Consider the following 25,081-nt stretch of genomic DNA (forward strand, 5'->3'; position numbering starts at 1 on the left):
CAGCTGTTGTCAATCAAACTGATGTTACGCTGCGGCAGTCCCAGCTACTTGAGCTAAACAGTAAAGCCGGAGAGGAAGCAACATATGGAAAGAAGTCGGCGAGCTAGGAGGCTGCCAAAAAGCCTGCAAGTTGGAAACCCGGTGTTCAAAAGCTGTGCCAAAGCAGCGCTGCAGAGTGAAGAGAGTGAAACAAGGGACGCCAGGAGTGCGTCTTGTCTGTCGGTTGGGAGACAACCTGGAAGCTGAGAGACAGTGTGGTGGTGGTGTGACCTGTGGTGGGTGGATCATGTGGTCCAAGAACTACACGAGACCACAAACACTAGCCTACTGCGGAGCTGTGTAGGTGATTGTATGGGAAGTACAAGGAACTGTGGTGGTTGCACAACCTGTAACGGGTTGGCCGTTTCATCTGAAACGTGCACACAATATGCGAGCAGTAATGGGGCGCAAAGTCAAGCGAGCCGAAGGAGACAGAACGAACCCGGTGAAGAGTTCCCCAAGAAAAGGTAACGGGAATTGTAGTAAGTCCGGGAGGGGGCCGGGAAAACTTGAGAAGCCGAAACCGAAAGATAAGTGAGAAGTAGATTACTTTGGGAGGCAACTCCCTGGTCAGTTCCATAAAACTGTGGTATTGAAGAGACTAGAAGAACTCGAGAGCCTCTTCCTCATCCAAGTGGGGGCAAGTTGAAGGACAAGTGAGAATAAAACTACATTTGTGGAGAGAACTTAAAGAACTGATGAAGAAGCTAAAATTGCAATAACTCAAAACACTGAAGATTCAAGGAGAGTTCGGGGAGTCTCTCCTTCCTCCCAGTTGGGCATGTTGAAAGACTGTGTTCAAGTCAAGAAAAGCCTGCTAAAAGCTGGTTCATATATTAGGAAAAGGGAGCCATTCTCCTAGTCCAGTGCAATTTGTGGAACTTTGTGAAAAACAAACTGTGAGAGACTTTTACCTAAGAGAGGGGAGTCATGCTCCTGGGTTAGAACGGAAGAACTCTTCTAGCTTAGTGATTTGTGTTTAAGTGACAGGGATACAGTAGGAGTTTTGACTAGGACATTACCTTTTGCTTTGGACATCACAGACTGCCTGACAGACCCGAGTGTGTGTTTGGTTGAGGTAGGGAAACCACCTCTAGGGTTAGGGATGGATAGGTTTGCATCTATTTTTGATGAATAAAAGTCTATAGCAACTAACATGCCTTCACTTGGTCAGACTCTTAATTCCGCGTCACAACATCCCTCATCCAAGAGAAGAAGGAAAAAAGGGACATGGATGACATTCTTGGACTTCCCCCTCGTTGATGCTGCAGTTGACATTTCCATCTATGCCTAGTCACCTCGTTGACCACTTGGGCACCTAGAAGGACTTAATCAGCAACCTGGTCTTCCAAGCACTCTTCAGAAACACGACGCTCGTCCCCGAATACAGTTCCTCTGTCTGCGCTATCATCATCGACAACCCACAGTCGAATTAAATCCTTTTTGATGAAGTGCTCTTCGCCGGGATGACTTTGTCGAACACCTCATCGACGATCAACACAATAACGTCAATGATTAAACTCGTTGCTTCAGTCCCGTCAACCACTTAATAGATGACCAAATCATTGTCTACATCCAAGTCTTCTATTCTAACTGCTTCATTGCCACCTACACCTACGCTGACGACACCTGTTTAATGGCCCTTGGTCTCTACCTTTCCAAGTGAAGTTGCTGTGACAGAGATGCCCTGTCTGCATTCCTACCTGCACAGGCCAATTTATGCCCAGCCACTGTCTTTACTTGCTCCCTGTGCACCGCCGGCAGTTCCCTGTCCATCCATGGTCCCTCCTGAGCAACTACTACAGCAGTATGCTGATTCAGGCATGGAACATGCCAGAGCGTGTGTCCTCCTCTGATGATGAGGTGGAAGCTGCGCTTACTGTTGCAGACATGCTCCCTCTCTCTCCACCAAAGCAAGGCCTTCCTCTACTCAAAGGCCCTACTCAACCTTGTCCAGTGGCACCTGTCCCAATAGGCATGCCCCCCGGGCCTCTGCGCCATCTGGCTCAAGGGATGTGTCAATGGACATTATTTCTATGCTACAGACACTACTTTTGGAGCACCAGCAGTTGCTTCCTGCTCCACCATTACCTTCTCTAGCACAACCATCTGGCTTCCCTGCAAGGGAAGGCCTCGTTTCTCCGCCACCCTCGGGACCGCTTCCAGGGGCTTCACCTTTGTCACCAGTCACCCTCACAGATACGGACGCAAACGACTATTCAACAGATGGTTCTCCAGGCACACACACTGCAGAGGAGTTTAAAGATCTAGTGCCAGTTGATGGTGAGCTAGCAGACCTACCACCAACAGATTCACCTCAAGATGCGATTGGCTCCTTTCATGCCCTCCTATCACGAGCAAAGCTCTTTGATCTTCTACCTGAGTAGAAAAAGGAGGGATTCCTTTACCAATGTCGGGAATCTGCCAGAAAATCTATGGTGGCCATTCTAGTTCTGGAAGATATTTGGGAGGACGGCCTCCTAATGATGAGGAATCCGTTCTCAGCACCACCCAAAAAGGATCGTTTTGAGAAAAAATTCAAGGTCCCAGATTCGGTGCCCAAATGCCTGCTCACACAACCTTGCCCGGACTCGGTTGTCTCTGCAGCTACCCATAAGCGTTCTGCAAATCCTTTCCTTGTATGGTGCCTCCAGACAGGGAAGGCAAACAACTAGACGCTTTTGGCAAGAGGGTAATCACTACAGCTGCAGCGACCATCAAGGCGGCACACTCGCTCGCAATTCTCTCCTGCTACTACCGTGAACCCTGACTCAAGCTAGGGCCTATACTAGATTTTCTCCCAGACAAGCGGGATGTGGCGCTCACACTGCTAGATGAAGGGGAAGCAGCATCGAATCATGCCATCTCTATTGCCATGGACATCCTGGAAATGGGATTCACCAGATGCTTAATGGGGCAGTGTTGCGCCGTGCAGGTTGGTTAAAGGCCACCAATTTCCAGCTGGAGATCCTTTCAAAGGTAGGTTTCATGGCCACAGGCCCCGGAACACAAAAAACACACCATCTAGTGATGGGGGCAATGGGTCACTTGACTCGCGTATGTCCCTTTGGGACCCATAAACACAGAGGCCCTGGCTGGACTCAGTCCTGGCGCCTCTGGCGCCAGGCTCATATAGAGATATGAGCAGGAACACTTTATTTCAGTGCAGGAGTGCTTTTACTTTATTTCAGTGCAAGAGTGCTTTTACTTTATTTCAGTGCAAGAGTGCTTTTACTTTATTTCAGTGCAGGAGTGCTTTTATTTTACAAGAACTTTCCAGGAGCTGAAAGCCTTTATTCCAGACAACATCCTCATGTTGTCCCGGGAGGATAGCTCATCGGCAAAATGTGCTCACCTTGGAAGCAAGACAACACGAAGCAACACAGGTTCAATCCCCGGGTCCGTGCTTAGAAACTCTGGGTATTTAAGCTCGTTATAAATACGTAACTAAGACAAAAACAATTGCGTAACTAAAAACAAACAATTCCTGTAACAGCGCCTCGATGCCCGCGGGCTGTGTGAGCGCTTTAAAAATGCAAAATAAATAAAACAATGTGCTGACTCATCGGGTGTGGCTCCCTAGGCCTGGTCTTCATGTGCTGACTCATTCGGTGTGGCAGGCAGGCTGAACCTGGTGGGCGTGGCTTCAAAAGCTCAGCTATATAAACTGCTCCATCCTCAAGGCCGGTGCTTTGCATTACTGTGCCCTCGCGTGCAACGTGACGCTTACCACCGCTTGGACCAATTTACTTACCTTTGAAACCAGGCGTTCTCCTGTATACTCACCTCCAGGAAACCGATGCTTCATTGCTTCATCTGCAGACTCATCTCCTGACATCCAGTGATCTTTATCCCGACGCCCCAGCACCGCACTCCGCATCCACGAACTCAGACCCTGTGAAAAAGAAGAAAGACAAGGTTAGAGCATCCGTCCTAGGGCCGCGCCGCATATGAACCTTGCACGCCCCCTAGTTAACAACTTACCAGCTACTGTACCGCTGCAGCTTCTGCCGGGCTGGCAACATCACCTGCAAGGGAAGAAAGAAAAAGAGCAAACATCAAAAGTGGGACGGACAGCAATACAAGACAACAAACTTTACAGTACAACAAAAACAGACGAGGAAAGACAAAAGCAAACAGGAACACTTACCTGAAGTATAGTGGCTTAGTCGCAGCAGGACTAGACTACCACATGCAAGGGACCAGTGAAGGAACTCGGTCCAGATCATACAAGTGCCCCTGCCAGAAGCAGCAGGATGGAGTGCTCGCCAAAACTAATCAACAGCAGCAGTCCCGAGCAGCATCACCTATTACCACCAGTCACCACATAAGGGCAGAGGGCGAAGTCGGACCGGAGCGACGTCATCCCCGGGAGGGCTGCAACCGTGCCCCAACGCCTCCACAGAGACCAGGTGAGCGTAACAGTAGTGGATATGCCTTTTGATGGCATCAAATGCTTTGGAAAGGAGGTTGATGAGACCCTGCAAGCCATCAATGCTGAAACAGAAACAGCGAATTTGCTCGGCACTCTACAACAACCCAGGTAGTCCTTTCACTCAGGTAAAGCGAGTTTGTCAAGGACTTCGAGGGATTACAGGTCCTCCTACTGTCCATCAATACCCTTCACCGGCACCACCCAAGAGGGTTTAAGGGAAGATCCCAATCTTAAAGAGGAAACCAGTGACAGCGTGGAATTTTCTCCAGAAGTCAAGTGCCAAGGCAGACCTGACCAAGCCATGGTCGACCCACCCCCCCACTCCCACCCCCACTCCTAGACCCCTTTAGGGAGGCAGCTTGCCAACTTTGTCATGCAGTGGAAAAACATCACCACCGACAAATGGGTGCTGTCCATCATTCAACAGAGCTGCACCCTGGAATTCATGGGAAAATTCCTCTCTATTCCTACCGTCCCAAGGGTAGAAACGCACAAATCCCTGCTTACAAGCGGTACAGTCCCTCCTAAAGAAAGGGGCGATTGAACTTGTACCACCGCACCTTCAGTGCATTGGATTATACTGCATATACTTTCTGTTAAGGAAGAATGGAAACCCATACTAGACCTCTCGAGGCTAAACAAATTCCTCAAGTTTCTAATGTTTTGCATGGTGATGCTGCAACACATCCTAGACCAGCTGAAAGAAGGGGATTTCCACTCCTCTCTTGAGGATGTGTACTTTGATATCTCCATTCATCAGCGGCACATGCGTTTCCTCCGATTTCAGGTCCAAGAAAAACACTACTAATTCAAGGCCCTGCCCTTTCGGTTGAAGTCAGCACCAAGAGTGCTCACAAAAATGCCTAGCTCCAGTGGCAGCCAACCTCCATCATTCAGGCGTTCACGTTTGCCTGTATCTGGATGACTGGTTGGTAGGTGCCTGATCTTTACTGCTACTACTGCATCACACTGAGGATATCATTCAGTGTTTGATATCTCTGGGGTTCTCACTGAACTTTGCAAAGTCATGCTTACATCCTGCTCAAAACTCGCTATTCTTGGGCTCGCGTCTGAACGCTTGTGTGTGTTTCCATACCTTCAGCAGAGAGGATGACTACCATACCTAAATAAGGGTCAGTATTGTTAAGATTGCCGATCATGTCAGTCCGCTCCTTCAAGTCCCTCCTGGGAATGATGTCTTCGTGCATCCCATTGATTCCACACTGCATGATCCGTATGAGACCACTGAGTTCTTAGATGCCTGTTGGCAGAAAATATTGGGACCCTGGTAGGACAACATTCACCTTACACCCTCCTTCAGCCAAGCTCTCCAATGGTGGAGCCGCGGTATCAACTTCACTCAGAGAGCCCACTTTCGCCATCTGGCGCATCGTCACAGTGACCATGGCTGCCTCCCTGCATGGATGGGGAGCCTACACAGGAGTCTTCTATGCCAGAGGCATGTGGTTGCCTACAGTAAAGGCCCTACACATGTTCTGGGCCCTGAAATCTTTCAAACCGCATTTGCAGAACAGACACCACCATCATGTTCTATATCCTCAGATAGGCAGTCGCTGTGGACATTGGCACTGGCACACATGTACCTAATTCCCTTCCATCTACCAGGGATCTACAATACCATATTGGATTCCCTCAGCAGGGTACTCTGATCCTGCCACGAATGGGAACTTGACCAAAGCAAAGTTCTCTGTCTCTTCTCCAAGTGGGGGCGTCTGGAAATCAATCTGTTTGCAACAGCGACCAACAGAAAATGCATTAAGTTTGTGAGCGGGTTTCCCCAAGAGGGAGACTGGTGCATATGTTCTCATTCCCATGGGAGGGACTGTTGATTTGCGCTTATCCCCTCTGATTCCTCTGCTACACAGAGTTCTGAGAAAAATACTCAAACAGAACAGCTGCATGATGATTCTGGGGGCCCCGGCCTGGCCACTGCACATTTTATACTCTGATCTTGATCTTCTTCACCTGTTGGGGGATCCCTGCATCAGGTTGCCCCCAGTCCCTGGCCTGCTCTTCAGAGAGTGCGAATCAGTACTTCACCACAACCAAAGATCCCTCATCTTGTTGGCCTGGCTCCTGCAGCCCTAGCTCCAGAATGCAGAAGAATCCTGGTCGGGCAAGAGCACCATCTACGTTGTCCTGCTACAGAAGCAAGTGGAAATGCTTAACCATGTGGTGCGCAACTCAACACCTGGATCTGTTGCAAATTCAGGCTGCAGAATTCTTGCCAAACCTCCTGTCTTTAGCAAGCGCTGGTTTGGTGCACAGGTTTATCCAGGTGCATTTAGCAGCCATTTCATCCTACAAGCGCACCTCAGGTCAGCCTTCCCTTTGGTCACACAGATTGGTGAAAAATTCCTCAAGGGACTGTTTTGTTTTGAGTGTTTCCCCATGTTCGAGCCCCTGCTCCAGCTTGGGAAATAGATGTGGTCCTCTCAAAGCTGATGGGCCCTCCTTTCGAGCCTTCGCACAGAGCCGCCTTGAAGTTTCTCTCCTGGAAGACGGCATTTGTGGTTGCCATTACCTCAGCCAGAAAGGTGGACGAACTGCCTGCCCTCTCCTACAAGCCTCCCTACTTGAATTTTCACCAGTCTAAGGTGGTTCTGCGTATGAAATCTTCCTTCATGCCGAAGGTTCCTTCTGCCTTCCACCTTAATTAACCTTTGATACTGCCAGTGTTCTTTGGCTCGCTTTTGTCTCAAGAGCGATCCTTACATTTTTTAGATGTCGCCGGAGTCCTAAAGTTCTATGTGGCTTGGACAAGGGAGTTCCGACAGTCGTCACAATTGTTTGTTGCCTTCAGACCTGTCGGCAAGGTCAACGGCCTATTAAAGTCTTTGCTTGCGAGATGGCTGTCTGTCAGAGTGCATTTCCCGCTACCATCGTCTGGCCAACAGGCCCCATTTATGGAAGACCAGTACAGTGTCGCCCTGCTCTACATCTACAGGGCAGTCATATGGAGGTCTGTCCATACCTTCACTTAGTTCTACTCCGTTGGTGAGGATTCCAGGGAGGAGTTCCGAGTTCGCCAGGTTTTCAGAAGTGAGATGGTTACTTCTGTTGATCTATGCCTGTGCCTTTTTTGGTTGTGTATATGTACTGCTGTAAAATCGTATTCAAGAGCATGTGAATACATAAAAGATCCAATGCTGGAGACGGAATAAGTTACTTACCAGTAACTCCTGTTCTCGAACACTGGCATTTTTTCATGGATTCACATGCGACCCTCCGCCCTACCCCTCTCTGGCTCTTCTTGGCTCATACTGTCACATTACGTGCGCTGCCAAATCTAAAGATGGCAGTAGGGCTGGAGCGAAAGGGATCTGTCTAATTAGGTGTGCATTATGACCCAAAATCACTCTAATGGAGCACTAAAGTGACAAGAAGTTTACAAATTTAAAGGTAAACTGCTTTAATGTTACTGTTGATTCCCAGCCTGATGGCAGGGAATATTCAAGAGCATGTGAATCCATGAAAGATACCAATGAAGGAAAACAGGGGTTACAAATAAGTAACTTATTCCTTATTGTAATTGAATCCAAGCTTCCCTGCTGGATATGGGGGATCTACTTCTGCATCTTTGTCGAATTAATTGTAATTGTTGAACGCCTGCAAAGCTTCACTGCTGGTATGAAGTACTCTGTTGATAATTTGGTTTACTCACTTGTATGTGCAAACAAGAGTCAGGATTATGCTTTGTTCAGCGTTTACCTTGTACCTTCTCCATGCACAACAGTACTAATTTAGGAAAGGAATAAGTCACTTCTGAGTCCAATTGTTCTACAGTATTTTTACTTTCAGTCTCCATTTTTATGATCATTGACAAACCAGGGTTTTCAGTGGGCACTCCATTTCGACATATTACTATGGCTCTCCATGGTGGCGCTTTGGGTCCTCCTTTGCTGTTCTAACTTTGACTGGCTATCCTCAACGTGGCATTATTGGGTATGATTTCTGTGCCTTCCCTCAGATACAGCAGCACAAAAAAATGATTGAGCTGCTGCATCAGAAGAACCTGGATGCTGCGGATCTCCTCAGAAAGAAGGAAGAACGGATTTACTCTCTGGAACAGCAGCTGAAAGAGGATCAGGTTTCAAGGAAAGATGCAATTCTAGAGGTAAACTTGATTTCATATCATGATCTGAAGAAATTGCTGATCTCTTAATTATCAATCCATGTTCATGACCTGCATGCTGCATAATTTGATGTTGATGCTTTTGAATAATTGTAGCTTAACTACATTTTAAATTTAAGATATTCTCCCAGGGACAGGCACTCATTTTTCTGACTCAGTGATGAGTGGTCTTAATGAACAAATAGAGTGGCATAAATTATAATGAACATTTGTATAGTTTGTTCCATTTTGTGCGCCAGATTCTGCACCATTAAATCTGATTGCAGTCTCTTTCTAGCAATGTGCAAGTAATAAAGTCTCCCATTACGAACAGGTGAGATAAATCTCCAATTGCTAAGTGTTAATTTTGAGTAAAGGTCGCTATTGCGTGTCATAACGTAATGACATTATGGGCAAGATTGTTTAAAGTTGAGATTGTGAGCAGTAAATACAAGGTTAACCAATGAGGGAATTGATTGGAATCGGAATGTGAATGAGAATCATGGGATAAAATAATCAATGTGTACAGTTTTAATTTCAGAAGTAGACATCAGACAGAACAATTTGGTCCTTGTGAAATAATGAAATAGAAATGTATTAGTAACTAGCAGAAAGTACCTGTATTCCGCACAGGTTCTGTAGACAGACATAACGCTCATCTTGGTCGCTGTCCCGAGTCGGTTTTCGCTTGATGTGCTTTGCACTCTGAAGTAAACTGCACTGAGAATGGGCACCTGTGGCTGGCGGGACATACCCCGGATCAGACGTGGAGGGGAGGCGAGAGTTGGCATGCTGCAGCATACTGGGAGCTTCTGTGCACTCTCCCACCTGCCGCCTCACCCGGGCGCTTTGCAGTGCGTTGCGGTGCAAATGTTTGAAACAGTGCGTCCTAGGGCTTTGAAATGTGTTTTTTTTTAGGTTCAGTAAGGACCTTGAGTTTCTTGCATCCATATGTTTGCAATGAGCTCTGTCCAGTGTGGAGAATCCGACGGGACTCCCCCACTCCCCTCCCCCCCTCAGGAACCTGGTCTGGGGCCCTTCACATGTGGCCTGGGGAAGGCAGGAGCTCTCTGATCCCGACCCTGGTGGTGGTGTACTGCAGGAGGATCACATGGGGGGGAAGGGGAAATCAAACCAGGAACCCCTTTTTAACTTTCCCCGTAATCCTACCCTTTTGATGGCCTTTCGCCATTCTAAAGAAGTGGAGAAATTGAATTTTCCTAAAGTGGACTGCATGTCCAAGAATCCCTTAGGGACTGTGAAGAGGAAGAGGGCTGGAGAGGCATGCAGGCGCCAAGGTCAGGCAGGCAAGCTTATAATAATCTTTGGCCAGGTCAGGCAATTAGTTCCAAGTGCCTGAACCCACCAATTAACCCACCTGAGGGGCATGAAAGGCTGCAGCAGGGAGGAGCAGTAGAAAGAAGCTGGAAGGTCAGCATTAGTAGAAGCAGAAGACGCATAGCACGAGGCAGGCAGTTCACAAGGAAGTGTGACCACAGAAGGGACACAGGAGCAGAGGAACAGCAGATTTCACCTGCAGGCTCTGAGATGGTCCTCTGCTCACACATCCTGTTTGGCTGTGGCAGCATTGGAAGAGGCTGGACGAAACAGGCAGTCTTTCCAGGTGTGCCTAATTGCTGTGAATGCAGAGCTGAAGTCATGCACACACCCAAGGCCCATGTGCAGAAGTAAGCCGAGTGAAGCTGGAGAGTGGAAGACTCTCCTTTGATGAGGCCTGTTTGGAGACACCCGTGCAGCAAAGGGATGTGGATCCCAAGAGTGCCCGTAGCAGTAGAAGAAACCAAGCCGGGAAGCAGAAGCAGCCTGCAGTTGTCGCGATTGTGGAGGCGGAAAAGGGAAGCTCAGTTCTCCAAATCAGCAGACCTACTTTGCTGGTAATTGTAGCCAGCTTTATTCGCACTCGCATATAAATCAAAGCTAGTAAAAGTTGTTTGCAGAGGTGGGAAGCCTTCCTAACAAGGGAAAATGTAACACATGCTTATGCTTACAAACTGAAGTGCTTGCGCGTAGTGAAAGCATCTCTTTTCCTCCATTGTTAGAAGTAACTGGTGGCTGAGCTGTCACGTGACTCCTATTAAAGAGGAGAACGCTGCTGGTAAACTTATTAAAGCAGAATTGACTATCCCAAAATGTTATAAGCGCGATTTGATGTTTGAAGAGGTCGCGCATGAAACATTGTATCCCCAATAACTTGGAAGTGTAACGCTGACCCAAAGGTAGGAGCGGGCATCCTTTGAAGTGGCTATTCAAGGTTAAAACGAAATTGCGTGTGCCTAATTTCGTTTCCATGAAGAGACTTGTATCTTGTAACATACTGAACAATAAAGTAGAAGTTGTAGAAGTGGCTGAAGCTGCACAAAGAATAAGTGGTACTGTCACACTTTCACTCAGGGAGAATAAGGACACTCACTGTGGTTTTAGTTTTCCCAGCAAGATTATTTATTTAAGAGGTAAAACTCAGATAAAAGATTGAGGTCTCCAGGTTAGATTGAGTTGTCTTTATGCAGATCCAGCATTGTAAACCAATTAGTAACTAATTTTTAGGGTTGAATGGCGGGGGGGGGGGTTCAGAACTTTCTTTCCTGCTTTCCTGTCAATGTCTCTGGAACTTCTTCTATTCCCTCTTCTTATTGATATTATCTTGCAACATGTAAGTAGAATTGAAGCTGAGATTAACACACCCTATCTTGGGCTTCTTTTGTCTAAAATAAAACGTTACGTTTCAGTTACACAGTTTCTTACTTCTGTAGTGAATGTTTTCGTTCTCCTCTTTTAACCGGAGTAAATCGGTGTTGGATGGTACCAGTTCATCTGTTTTACAACCCTGTCTTCATATGACTTCCGTTGAAAGCGAACTAAATTGTTCGCTTTTCTGACAGGAATCATCGCACCTCTTAATCTGGCGGCAAACATTTAATCACAGCTCCGCATGTGACGTACTTCTTTTGTCTTCGTAGCCACCCTCTGCAGCGTTTCTACTACGCGCAGTTTTCATTTGAGCAGATGCTGTCTGTTTTATTGCCGCTCCTTCGAACATGCTCATAGGACAAAACCTTCACTCAACGGCCCGGGTCATCATCCGCACTGTCTGGCCTCTTTACGATCACCCCAAAATGATCACCTGATGGTGCTTACTTTCCCACATATGCGGTGGTCGGAATCGCGCCCACTTCACTAGCCGTTACTGTTGGCTTTCTCCGGTAGATTTCCTCACAGCTGACTTCCCCGAACTGACGGCTTCCAGCTGTTCGATCCCATCTGACGGCTCCGATCGTGAGCTCATCAGTTTCTCTTCTCCCCGGTCTCCTGTGACAGTCTTCTGGCGAAAATGCTCTGCTGCTTCACTCTTTCAGCCACGCAGCGCACCAACACTGCTTTCTTCTCGACAGCCCAATGAGGCTGCAACACAACTTGTTAACAAACTGTTTAACTTTTCACCAGCTTCATTACACCCATTCATATCTTTCCTCCTCAAGTTCCTCGGCTCCCTGTCAACGAACACACACATGTTAGAGGACACCGGTCAAGTGGCACAGCGAGTAGAGCGCTCGCTTTCACATCCATGCAGAGCCTGCTGACGCAGGCTCGAACCCCGGCAGGGCCAAACCCAGCCTTTCATCCGTCCGAGGTCGATAAATGAGCACCACACACCGTGGGTAATAATAAGCAGTGATCAGATACCTGACGGTTCGAAGCGCTATATAAATGCGAAATAATAATAATAATTATTATTATTATTAAACGACCCTTCTCCCCCTGGCAGTTCATTGGCTATTTGTTTATCAACCTGTCCATCAAACCCCTGGGGACCTCCTACTGACTTAATCCCTGCATTCTTTCCTTGTTGTGATGCCTGGTAAGACTGGACTTCTCCTTTTGGCTCGCTGTGTCAGGATTAACCCCTTCACAGGTACCCAAGCCAACAGACCAAACCCTGTTAAAGCGGATCCAGCTCAATTAAGAACAATATACCATTATTGTAGAGTCAATATAGCTGATGTTAACCCACAGTCCTCTAGTATAAGGTTGACAAAGTTATCCAAGGCTGATAGAGCGGCACTACAGCTTTGGAGTAACTACTGGGGAAGGGAGCAGGGTACTTTTTCAAAAGTCGATATTTAAAATCTGTTGAACTGAAACTATTCCAGCTGCACACTAAACACAGATTTTGTGGGAGCTGCAAGACAGACGACATGGCAAAGAGGCTGCCCTTTCTTAACATACAAGAGAGAAGAGTGCCTTGCTAACCTGTAGAGATCAAAAGAAGTCTTGTTGAAGTTGCCTACATTTTAAGTTGTAATAGCAGAAGTAAATGTAGTTGTCAACATTCTTGGCAGAACTGTAGCAATTAAATATAGCAGAAGCAGAAGTCAACTGTGGGGCAGGGGAGCCTACTCGCACAGTTTCATAAATAGAAGGGAGTTCCTGGAGAGAGAGCAAACTCAAAGCAGAAGCATCCTCACAAACTTTATGTCAAAGATGCCGCAGAAGTTGTAAGCAAGAGTTGTTCTTCAACAGAAGTGGTACTTTTGTATTCAACTTTGTCCATCTTTTCCTGGAAGGAGTTTATCCAGGAACACCTACAGATGCTGTTATTTTCTTTGTGGGACTTGGAAAGGGAATCTTTTTATCAAGCGAAGAAAGAACTGTTACCAGTGGATTTTAATTTGTGTGAACATTTGTTTCATTGGAATTTTTCAAGACTTTCTTATTCCTTGGAAGAGATTGCCTTTTTGACATTCCTGGGTAAGCAAGATCTGCCAAGGACGAGTAGAAGTCATCCAAGACACTGGCTGTTTGATAACCTTTTATTTAAGTTGTTTTATGTTGCTTTGAATGTTTGTTGTTTAGTGTGAGGGTTAGTTTTGTGTATGCTAGGAGGTTTTGCCTTAGATCCTAGACTAGGTAGGGATTCCTTGGTAGAGTAGGTTTAGTTGGGGTTTAATGAAGTCTTGAATGAGGTTACACTAAAGTGTGAGCTACACCACTTAGTGTTATATGTAAATCCACAGTATGAAAGCAATGTGGTTGGCAAGCTGGGAAGCACCCAGGATCATGCCAAAACTCCACCTCCAAATCTTGAAATAGTTACATGAAGTCTAAAAGATTCAATTCCAGCGCCAAACCCATAGAATGTCTTTAATTGTGAGCAGTTTATTCCTCAAACACTAATTTGTATTTTAATGGCCCATTCAATATTCAATACAAATTTCAATTAAAAGTTTGATGAGGTTTTATTAAACCAACACTTATAACATGTTTACTCTGACTCAACATACAAAAGAAAAATTCAGTTATTTCTAACTGAACAAGCACAAAAAAATATAAAAGCCAACACGTATCACAGGTTTTTCATCAGGGTTAAATTGAGAAATTATCTGAAAAATAAAAATACTAATCTGCAACGAATACAAGCTGATTAGCTTGTACTTGAAACAACCTGATATTTAGAGAATTCCACCACAAAGGACAGGGAATGATGAACTGTAGTCTGTGTTCCTGAAAGACTCTGTCTTCTACTCCTTAAACAAAGTGTAAGCAATCTTATCTTAACTGGTCTACTGCATTCCAGGCATTCCATGTTAATTGACCATTCAACTCGCTTATATCCAAATCATGTAATGTTCCAAGCTTCTATATTGGAGGGACCCCTTTCATGCTCCCTCTGAAGGTTTTCCGGTTTATTTTATAATGTTGTTTGAAATAAAATGTCAAACCTTGAGAAAACTAAACACTGTCATCGTGAGTCTCACATTACTGACACCTCACACCAGTCCTTGTACGACCACCTTGATATTCCGCCTCTTCCACGCAACCGTCTCAGGTGTGCATAGGCTGGAATTCAGGGAACTGGCTGGGGTGTCCACATTTAATGTAGACCACGTTGTCCGCAGGGTCCTAACAGCTAACTGTGCAGAATTTGGTGCAGATTGGTTGAATGGTGTGGAATTCTATGAGGAACATACAAACCCACAAACAAATTTTGAGTTTTATAATTCTAGATTTGTATAATTGTTAAATACAACACGTACATAGGTTTGGAATGAAAGGAAGACGTGCAGTATTGTATTTCTGTTAGATATATGAAACAGTACAACATTTTTAAAGAACCTGTTTATACGATTTATTCTAAAATAAATATATCTTTCACAAACAAACCCACCTGGGGAATGTATTCAAAGATGGGCTTTTCTGTTTTTCAAATAATAATACAGACATCCTCCTGCCATGAAATCTAAATTGGACAAATTCCAGAAGCTAGCTGACCGTGAAGTTAATTCTCAGACCCACGCAAGCTAGGAAATTCAGGGAAGACTGTAGACCGGGACGCCTATTAGCTCATATGCTATAACATGAAGAAGGCCAAACTGAGTTGCCTTTTATTAGAAATGTTAAGGGTGCCCTCGTTTCATTCCCAGACGAGATCCTGGATGTATTCCACGACTTATATAAACATGTATACACCATGCATGAAACACATCCTTTCTAAGCTAAAGATGTATATTTGGCAGACCTACCAATATATACGCTTGTTGTCACTGAGCTGCACTACTTAAACTCTCCAATAACCACTACCACTATTGTTAATGCCGTTTCAGCGCTCCTTACTTAAAAATTGCCTAGCTCGGATGGCCTCACTCACAGCGACATTTTAGAAAGAATTTGTTACAATATAAGCCCACGCCTACTCAAAGTCTGGAACGAAGCACTTCAGATGGGCTCTCTATGAGAGAAGTGATTAGTAAAGTAATTGTGAAAATTAATGAGGACTCCACCTTTTAGGCCTCCTTAAGGCCCATTTTGTTATTAACTATTGATACTACAATATTTGCAAACATTCTGGCTGACTGATTGATGGTCCAGATTGCCCTATTAATGCACCCATACCCATTTGGAATGCACTATGGCAGATCAACCACTTTAAATCTGCGCAGGTTTTTTTTTTGCGGTCATGGCACAGCTTGTTCCTGAAGTCCAAGCTGAAGCAATGCTATTGGATGCCGGATAAGTGTTTGACTCACTCTCGTGGGACTTCCTATTCACTGCCCTTGGCAGTTTGGAATCTTCAGATACTTCCTGCAAGCTGTATATTTGCTTTATTCCAATCCCATGGCTAGAGTAGAACTCATGGACAGGCAGTCCAAGGTTTGCTCACTTTAGATATGGGAACTAGATAGGGTTGCACTCTCTTCCTTCTCCTCTTTGCTATTGTGGTGGAACCCCTGGCATCCCATATTAGAGACTTGCATTATAAAACAGGACAAGGCCGCAGAGCCCAGAGGGAAATTATCCCTCTGTATGCTGACAACCTATATTTCTTCTTAAAATATTCTGAGACTAATCTTAACCCATTCAATCATGAAGGAGAGGACTTTGGCCAACTTTCGGGCCTCCTGATAAACTAGTCCAAATCACTGCTATTCCCCCTAACAAACACAACATCTGAACCGTCCAATATAGGTGACTACAAATGGGAACTGACCTATGTGACCTACATAGGGGCTACTATCGGTAGGGACTATGTGATATATCTTATTTTTAACACGCTTAATACCCAGAGATTTCTAAGCGTGGACCCAGGGATCAAACCTATGTTGGTTTGTGTTGTCTTGCTTCCAAGGCGAACACGTTGACCCTGAGCTATCCTCCGGAGACTTTTAAAGAACAACCTCCTCGCTTATTTCGAAGTCCTTTGATACAAAGTCCCTCATTTGGCTATGCTACCCATATGCCTCTGGCTGGATCTCTATAGCTAAAATAATAATTCTCCCCAAACATCTTTATTACTTTCCAAATATACCTATTTGTCCGGAGAAGAAAATGTTTACGGTCCCTAAGGATACACCTACTATGGCACACAAAACCCCCTAAGATAAATTGGGAAGCCCTAGTACGTCCGGTCTACCAAGGAGGACTAGCAGCTCCTGATATGGAGCTTTATTGTTTGGTGCTGCAAGCGCAAATCGTGACCTTCAGGCTACTGAACTCTCAATTCTATCCTCAAGTTAGGGTAAAGAGAGGATTGACTTGTCCACACTCACACAAGTCAGTTTTACTCTTCTCCCAGCCTACGGACGATTGTAAATTTGACACAGTATCCTGTACGGTGAAAGCCATTGGAAGATTACATTGAATTGCAAAAATACCATTCCAGTATACTCAAGGTATGTTTTGTATATATGTAATGTATCCAGATGGCTTATTTGTCACCAAATGTCATTTGATAAAGTTGCAAAGATTTTAAAATTACATTCTAATACTATCTCATGGCATGCGCATGGCGTTTAGCGGTTGGAGCCCCCAATTTCTGTAAGAACCTCACCATTTTCCAATTCTTAAATGTGTATTTTCGCTGTCATATCTCTGCTCTCTACAAATGAATCCAACAAGTGACCCCTCTTGAAAACCCCAGAATAAAGCAGAATTGGGAGTGTGATGCTCCTAAAAAGTGTCCCGCAACAATTAATGCAAACTAATAACATTTTCAAAATTCTACATCAGGCCGGGTGTTGAATCCTGGGATTTAGTCACTTCTCACCAGGGAGAAGCCATTCCTTGTGAGGCTATGGGGGTGAGCCTGATATGCAATATTACCTTTAGGGGTGGCGGAAAGTGGGATCTCACAGAGAGAGACTCCCCCTTTGCGGTAAGGACTTCAGTTCCAAGAATTCAATAAAGAAATATCTACAAAACCAGAATCTTCCTACATGTTATTGTAGTGCCTCCACTGAAGATAAATATCTATCTGGTATTGAGACGAGTAAACACCAAGGTGTAGGAAAGAATAAAGAACTGCCCGACACTGGGACGAAGAAACCCAATGGAGTTAGGCTAAGCATAACACCACCACAAAGAAAGGTAATATTGCTGGAAACTGGGGATTCCTCAGAATGGCATCAAAAAAGTGTTGTAAGCAAAGCAAACATGGAGAGAAATCTGATTTTCAAATAGGCTACAGGGTGGCAGAGATGCTGAACCCCAGACAGCCGAGAAGAATGGAGGAATAGGTGCCTGAGCTGCACCTGTCTGGAGAAAGGCTACCAAGAGGCTCTTAAGTGGACGAGCAGCCCTGGAGGATCTTGCTTGTGAGAGATGGTGGCCCAGAGGACGGTGAGATAAGAAACACCACTCCTTGCCAATACCATCAGTGGAGAGGTATCCTGAGCGGTACCGGAGAAGGAACAGAAGCAGCGAAGTGAGGTTATCCTGGCATGTGGTGGCCAAGAGGAGAAGAACGAGAGAAATCCTCTCGGAGCCGATACCACAATCCACGAAGTAAGCCAAGATGTACTTGGGCGAAGAACAAATGGAAACACGAGAGCCATTCCGCATCAAAGAAGTGAATTTCCGAAGATGGACGCCAACCCGGTAAAGCCAACCTGAATCCAGGAAAGTAATGGGAATAGCACAAGCCCCTGGGAGAAGGCGGCTATAGCAGCTGTTTTAACCCTAATAGGCAAGATTAGCAGAGTGAGAATAACTACAGAGCTCTTCTTACTCATCCCAGTGGTATTGAAAACCTTAGGAACAGTGAATCTGACCACTCGGTACAATACACAGATCTCAGGGAGGAAACAAGGAAGCAAGAGACATAAGTAATCTCATAAAGGCGGAATCAATAATGAGAGAGAGAGAGAGAGAGAGAGAGAGAGAGAGAGAGAGATTGTTAATTGATAAGAACAGGATACAGGAGACTAGGAGATCTGCATGGTTTTAAGGGTCAGTAATGTGAGGCGGACATCTGTTTGATGATTTATCAGAGTATGCCATTTTATTCTTAAAATAATATAAACAAATTCCTCACTATCCCTAGTCTGCTGAGGAATTCCCTGCTTAACCACAGCTAAGGGTATACACTCTAACACAGGAATACTGGCCCTCACACTAAACAACAAACCTATAAAGAAAATATATGGCAATACAACATGACATGAATACTATTCACAGTTCCTAAATGACCTTCTAATGTCCTGGGTAATTTCCCTTCCCCAGGATTCAAAGTCACTTCTGCATATGTTCATCCAAAGATAGAACATTTCCTAAATCTGTTCTTGATGTTTCAAAGTCAATGTTCATTTATAACGTTCCACTGACAACAAATCTCTTCTCCTGGGTGAAATATCCACTTTCCACCTCTAGCCAAAATAGCACCAGTGGTAATCCTGGTCACGATGCTTTATCACCTCTTTAAGAAGATTTGCCCCAGTTCAAAACAGAATGCAACATCCATACTGTCAGCAATATACAGTTATGGATCCACAGTTAGGACTTCTTGAGTTGCAGGTTTTATCATTCACGATGGTATATTTGTCAGGAGGAATTTTAAGTGTGGCTGGTTCAACTTCAACAATCACACTTCTACTTCTTTTACTGTGAGAACAGTTACCTCTTGTCTCACAGTACTCCACCTTATTTAGTCTACTGCAATGTTGCATCCACTGACCTTTAGATATATCACCACAGCTTCAGTACTTTGCAACTACTACCACAGCTTCAATGATTTAGACTCTTAGACAGGCTTTGACAAGATATACTTAAACATACTTCAACACCTTCTAGTAAGCAAGGCACTCTTCCTCTGAATATCTCCTTTTATTAGGGGCAGCCTGTTTGCGTCTCTTGTCGATCTGCCACAATGATAACCTGAATTTGCCTTTTAGACTTACTTCTCTCTCTTCTCCTGGGTCCTTGGCACTACATGTTGTATCTATATCAAAAGTCTTTACAAGCAGCCTGTTTCCCTTCCCCAGCTTTACATGTACCTTTCTGCCAGTTATAAGCTCAAGTTATTACCCAGAAGCCTTGGTGCCACTCTTAGCTTCAGGAAATGCTTGCACACTTGTAATTTAGACCTAATAGCAATTAACCTTCCAGGACAGTTAAATTGTTTCACACTTCAAGAATGGTTGATATTGTTGTCAATACGGGAAGACTCTTGGCTTGTGCAATGCTTGTTCTATGTTTTAATGATTTATACACTTTAACTTCTCACACAACCACTCCTTTTAGTTTTCAGAATTATAAGATGTTAAAGTTTGGTATGAAATTATATTCCCTTGTAACATGAAGGGTAGAGTGCAGTCCTACAATTGGGAACACACAACCACTTCTTGTTCTAGTTTTCAAAAGTTAGACTTTACAAGGGATTGAATAAGAATAGGTAATCAGCAATGGTCTTCGCAACGCTCACTTTCTTTAATTGGTGACACATGACCACTTTTCAAATAGTATCAGTCGTCTAATAGTGAACAATGGATGTAAGCAGCATTCTGTATCCGACACGAGTAAACAGCCTTTTCATTCACACCTGCGTGCTACATTTTCCATTATTTAGGTACTTCAGCTTTAAGAGACAACTTTTACTCGCTTATAGACAACTTCTACTGGCTTTACTCATAAGCGAGTAAATGGGGAGCTGGATACAGTTGCCGGCAATGCTTGCGCAAGGCATCAGAATGCTGAGCTTCACTCACCGGCTTCTTTAACGCCTGCTCTGTGGGTCAGACTGCTTCTATGACCTCTACCTGTCTTCTGCTCGTTCTGACTGCTTCAGGATCCACAGCCGTCCTCCGTGAAGCTGTCTCTGGTCCGGCCATTGGTTTCTGGAGCCACTCTCGTCCTTAGGACCCACAACTTGGTAACTGCCTATCGCCTCGGTCTCCAGCACACTCAGAACTTAGCAACCACAGCAATCAATCTCACTTGGGGAAATACAGCTTGCCTTCCACTGCACAGCCTCTGCACTTCAGAGTTTGGGGTAACAGGACCATCTCAGAACACGCAGGTGAAATCTGCTGTTTCCACGGTCTGGCGCCCATCTTGTTCTGCCACTTCTGTTTGGTGTGCCAGTATCGTGGCTTCTTTTTTCTGGTGCTACTACTACAGCTGTCATGACCCTTGCCCCTGGCCCTCACTGGGAAATCAGCCTTCCAGTTGGGGCTAGGTCAAAGGCTTTAAAACCTCATCCAAGACACTCTTGGAGTCAAGCCTGGCGCCTTTGGCGCCAGGCTCATAACCATCATGAAGACCAACATTAGAATGTGACTGTTTACTTGGGACCATTTAACTTGGGGGGGGGGGGGGGTTCAGCCAACATGGAGGCACACACATAGCTCAGTTACAAGGAACTGAGCTGTGCGGTCTAGTCTTTTGGGTGTCGCAGGCCTGGGTCTACTTTACCTGGGCTACTTTGGGTGTGGCAGGCCTGGGACTATTTTACCTGGACTACTTTACCTGAGTCTATTTAAACCACACCCAATACTTTACCTGAGTCTATTTAAACCACACCCAAACAGCAGAACATGCTTTGCATTGTTCTGCTGTGGGCAGCGTAACGCTCAGTGTCCAGTTCTGTGATGCCAGCTTACCTGAAACCGAGGACCTGCAGCGAGAGAAAGAACACTACGAAACTTACCTGGAACAGTATCCTGTCTTCAATCCATCGCTGACTTCAGTTCCACTCACCTGAAGGTACGAACTCCATCATCCGGCACCGCATGCATCCTGGAATACCATAACCTGGAAAGAGGAGAAAGAAAGACAGCATTAGTAAGCGTTTACTCATGTTTCCTCCCGAATGAAGAAAGCCACACAAATCTTACCCAGGTAGTCATCTCCTGATCAGTATCATTGCTGGAACATTATGGCGCTCGGCGGGGAAAATCGCAACCTGCAAGGAGAGAAAAGACACAGGTTAGCAATATAAAAGGCAAAACAGTGCCCCGCATCGCGCATTACTCACCGGACAGCATTGCGCACATCGCGCTTTCGCCTACCGGCCCATGCTCATCTTCAAACTGCATGACAACACCAAAATACCTTTCCAGGAAAGAAGCAAGACATTATTATTCGAACTAAGAGGAACATGAGAACTGCATATAAAGACTGTAAAGCAGCAAACCTACAGAGTTGCAGCAGGCCTGGATTCCCAAAGGGAGGCTTAAAAACGTGAAGTAACTTGGTCGCTGCTCACCCCCCACATCTACGCGCCCCTGCCACGAAGAGCAGGACGGAGAATCCACCTTTCACAATATTAAGGTGAGGAGAAGGCCCAAGGGGGAGGAAGGAGTTGACGCCAAGGGAGGTGGGAAAACATAAAGACAATCTGGTATTGAATCCAGCTCTCCTATATTGCAGACCCATCCTTAACCAGAGGCCTTACCAAGGGACCGGGAGAGGGTTTGAGAGTGCAAATCATCCAACCAGGGCTGGGTGACGTCCCTGTGGATACCAGGTGAGTGTAACAACGGCTTGCATTCGAGTCAGAGTTTCAGTTCCCCCTCTCCTTCTTCTTGCATCTCAGGGTGCCTTTATGTATCTCAGGTTTCCTCAGGTGTCGGCTGTTTGGCTCAATTGCCTGACTCGTGCAACTGCATGCCTCTTCAGCCCTCTTCTTCGTCCCTGTACTTTGGGGATTCTGTGACATGTAGTCCCTTTCTACAAAGTTGGTTCTGCTAGCATATCAGTTCAATTTAAGGGTAGATTTATTTTCCCTGAACTCCTATAAAGACGCACTGTTAGAAGTAGTTGCTATAGAGGAGGGTCATTTATTTAAGACTGCATTTCCATACACCTTTATATTACTCCCTTGGGAGTTAGGAGGTGTTTGATTTGGGATACTTTGAAAGGTTCTTTGTTCTAGAGATTTGCTCTGATCTAACAGATTTTGTAATCTCTGACAGGTTTTACATGTAGATTAGGGGCATCATAATGGCAACTGGTCATTACCTGTTTTGTCAAAATATAAAGGTGTTTCGTTTCAAAGGACAAATAACGTGTCTCATCCTATGGCATCTCCTCACCACCCTGGGCCCTGTCTCCACCCATGTGATCCTCCCGCATGACACCAACCCCAGGGTTAGGATCAAAAAGTGTCTGCCTTTCCCTGGCCATCTGTGAGGAAACTTCAGGCAGGGTTTCAGTGAGAGATCTGTAGCATTCTTCACAGTGGAGAACTGAACGAACTGTTGAAGGAAATAGCCAAGCGCTGTTTGAAGATTCAATATTGGAAAGGAACATTTTCATTGGAAGCAATTTTCCTTCCCAGGAGAAAGGGAGTCATTCTCTTGGTCTTTAGTTGTTTAGTATTGGTGATGGGGTCAGTATAGGTTCGTTTTGGGACTGAAGACAGACCCTTGTTTTGGACTTTATTTGTTTTTATTTTTTTTAAATTAATTTTATTGGTTTACTTACAAACCTTTAAAATACAACCATTCCTTCTTACTCATTACATCTATTTACAACATGTTCATTTCTCCACTCACAGCTTTGTCCTCTTGATTAAAAGTCTCAATAGACATTACTCTGAGGTGCAAATCAGAGTGTCAACAACAGTCAAAAGTACCTTAACACAGAAGCCGCTTTTCGATTGTCGCCAGAAAGTATGTAAGTGGCAATATCAGTTTCATGTCTGTACCATTGAACATTTGTTGCCACCAGTCTTCTGCGTTATAAGACGGATGAGCGTTGCTCCATGAGCCCAGGTGTCGAGTTCTTTCTGTTTGCAAACTGGTGCAAAATAACACTAGATATTTTAAAGTTTCAGTTTCTTGTGTACACCAGCGACACTTCGGATCCAAGTCCGCGTTTACGACCATGCTCGTAAGCATTCCTTTGTTTTGAACATGTTAAGTCTGAATCACATAAATAATCGTCTAGCATTTGGATCTGGAAATAAATCGATGTATTTTTGCAAAGTGTTGAAAGCACGGGCTTTGGGTGGAACCTCGCTCAATGATTTAGAGGCACTCCTATTGGAACAAGTCTGATCCCAATCCATCTGCCAGATTGTTATTTTTGCTGCATCGGGGTTGCCATGAAGCAGCTCTGGAGTGATGTTGTATTCAGCCATCAAGTTTTCGCATCGTTTCAGCCACATAGCCATTACGCCCAGGGCTGATGAGGTGACACTGTGAAAAATTTCAAATTGGATGGATATTAGTGATAGTTCGTATCGAATCGTGGCTATCGATAATCCTTTCGGTAAACCTAGTACTTTGGACCAGTAAATATACTCGAGCGTAGACCACAGTTCCCATGAACAACCCAGGGCATTTTCGGCCCTGTACGTTAGTACTGGTATTACCTTTTGGTTATAAAATCGTAGCACAGGTTTCAGGGAGAATTTACCAAATCTCTTTTTTAGAACTAAGGCCTGGATCGCCAGTTGTTTACATTTGCGTTTTGTCTCCGTAGCCCAAGGTTCGTCATCAATACACGAGCTGATGTTCATGCCCAAGTATTTTACACTGGACGCTATCTGCAGCTTTTCAAGCCCCATAGACCAAGATAGATGCATTGACTGGCATGTCTTTCTCCCTTTGAGATTTTTAAGGACAAGGATTTCACACTTCTTTATATTGATAAGCAGACGATTTTTAGCCACATATTGTTGAACTGCGTCAATTTTTCTTTGAAAACCAATAGGTGTTGAGTCCAACAATATGAGGTTGTCAGCATATAATAGCCAACTCAGATGGGATCTATGCATTTTAGGTGGAAAGGATTTTACCTCCTCAATGGTAATTCCAATGTCCGATATGAATAGGCTAAATATCGCCGCTGCCAAAGGACAGCCCTGCTTGACTCCCTTAAATGTTTTGACCAGTGCTGACAAGGTGCCAGATTGATCCAGGCGTATCCTGATAGAAGTGTTGGTGTGCAGTTCTTTTATCGCCGCCATGAGATCATCCGGGCAGCCCCACGTATGCATTTTTTTTCCATAGTAAGTCCCTGTCAATCGTATCAAACACGTAGGAGAAATCACTGAAGGAGAGATATATTGTTTTTTCAGCTCTTATCGCCTCCATTTTCAATAGATTCAATAGCAGCAAGTTCAGCGAGCAGCCAACCTGCTTGACGAAGCCTGTCTGTCTGACGTCTATGTGATTTGAAATGTTGGCCCATTTTACTAGTTTGGTTTGTAACATAGTTGCATATATCTTCCCTAGAACATCTAGTAATGCAACTGGGCGGTAGTTTTTCGGGCAAGTTCTGTCATCTTTTTTAAACACCGGCACAATCACGGCCGATTTCCAAGACTTCGGTGTTTGACACTGATCGTTTATTCTATGAAAGAGGGCCCTGCAGACGTTTGCCCATAGTTCAGGTTGTTGCTTGATCGTAAAGTTTAAGCCGTCAGGGCCAGGGGCACGTGAATTGTTTGCTTTCGTGATTATTCTTAAGATCTCATCTTTGGGAAACGTTAAGGCCCATTTTTTGATGGTTGGGACCTAAGAGTTTGAAGACTTTTCATTGGCTTTATAAAGCTTGTTAAAGTGAGTTATCCATGCTGTTTCTGTAACCATAGATACCTGCAGGGCCGCTTGGGGGGCTTGAGTGTCGTTAATGGTGTTCCAGAAAGCTCTGGTGTTCTTGTTTTGGAGACATTCTAACATTCGCTCTGAATCTCTTTGCAGCATTAAGCTTTTGTGTGATCGAATCCAATTTTT

At 44.9% G+C, this 25,081-nt stretch overlaps 1 protein-coding gene across 3 annotated transcripts in view; it reads left to right on the plus strand.

The window, feature by feature from the left end:
• LOC138497642 (polyamine-modulated factor 1-binding protein 1-like) overlaps window positions 1-25,081 on the plus strand; it is a 2,990,269-nt gene that overhangs the window by 618,249 nt on the left and 2,346,939 nt on the right. For all 3 annotated transcript variants that reach the window (XM_069621239.1, XM_069621237.1, XM_069621238.1), the window contains one exon: window positions 8,466-8,612. In XM_069621239.1, the coding sequence (XP_069477340.1) occupies window positions 8,466-8,612 (147 nt within the window). The remainder of the gene's footprint in view (window positions 1-8,465; window positions 8,613-25,081) is intronic.

This window comes from Ambystoma mexicanum, chromosome 5q (assembly GCF_040938575.1).
Source record: "Ambystoma mexicanum isolate Mex_15411 chromosome 5q, UKY_AmexF1_1, whole genome shotgun sequence".
Taxonomy (NCBI): Eukaryota; Metazoa; Chordata; class Amphibia; order Caudata; family Ambystomatidae; genus Ambystoma; species Ambystoma mexicanum.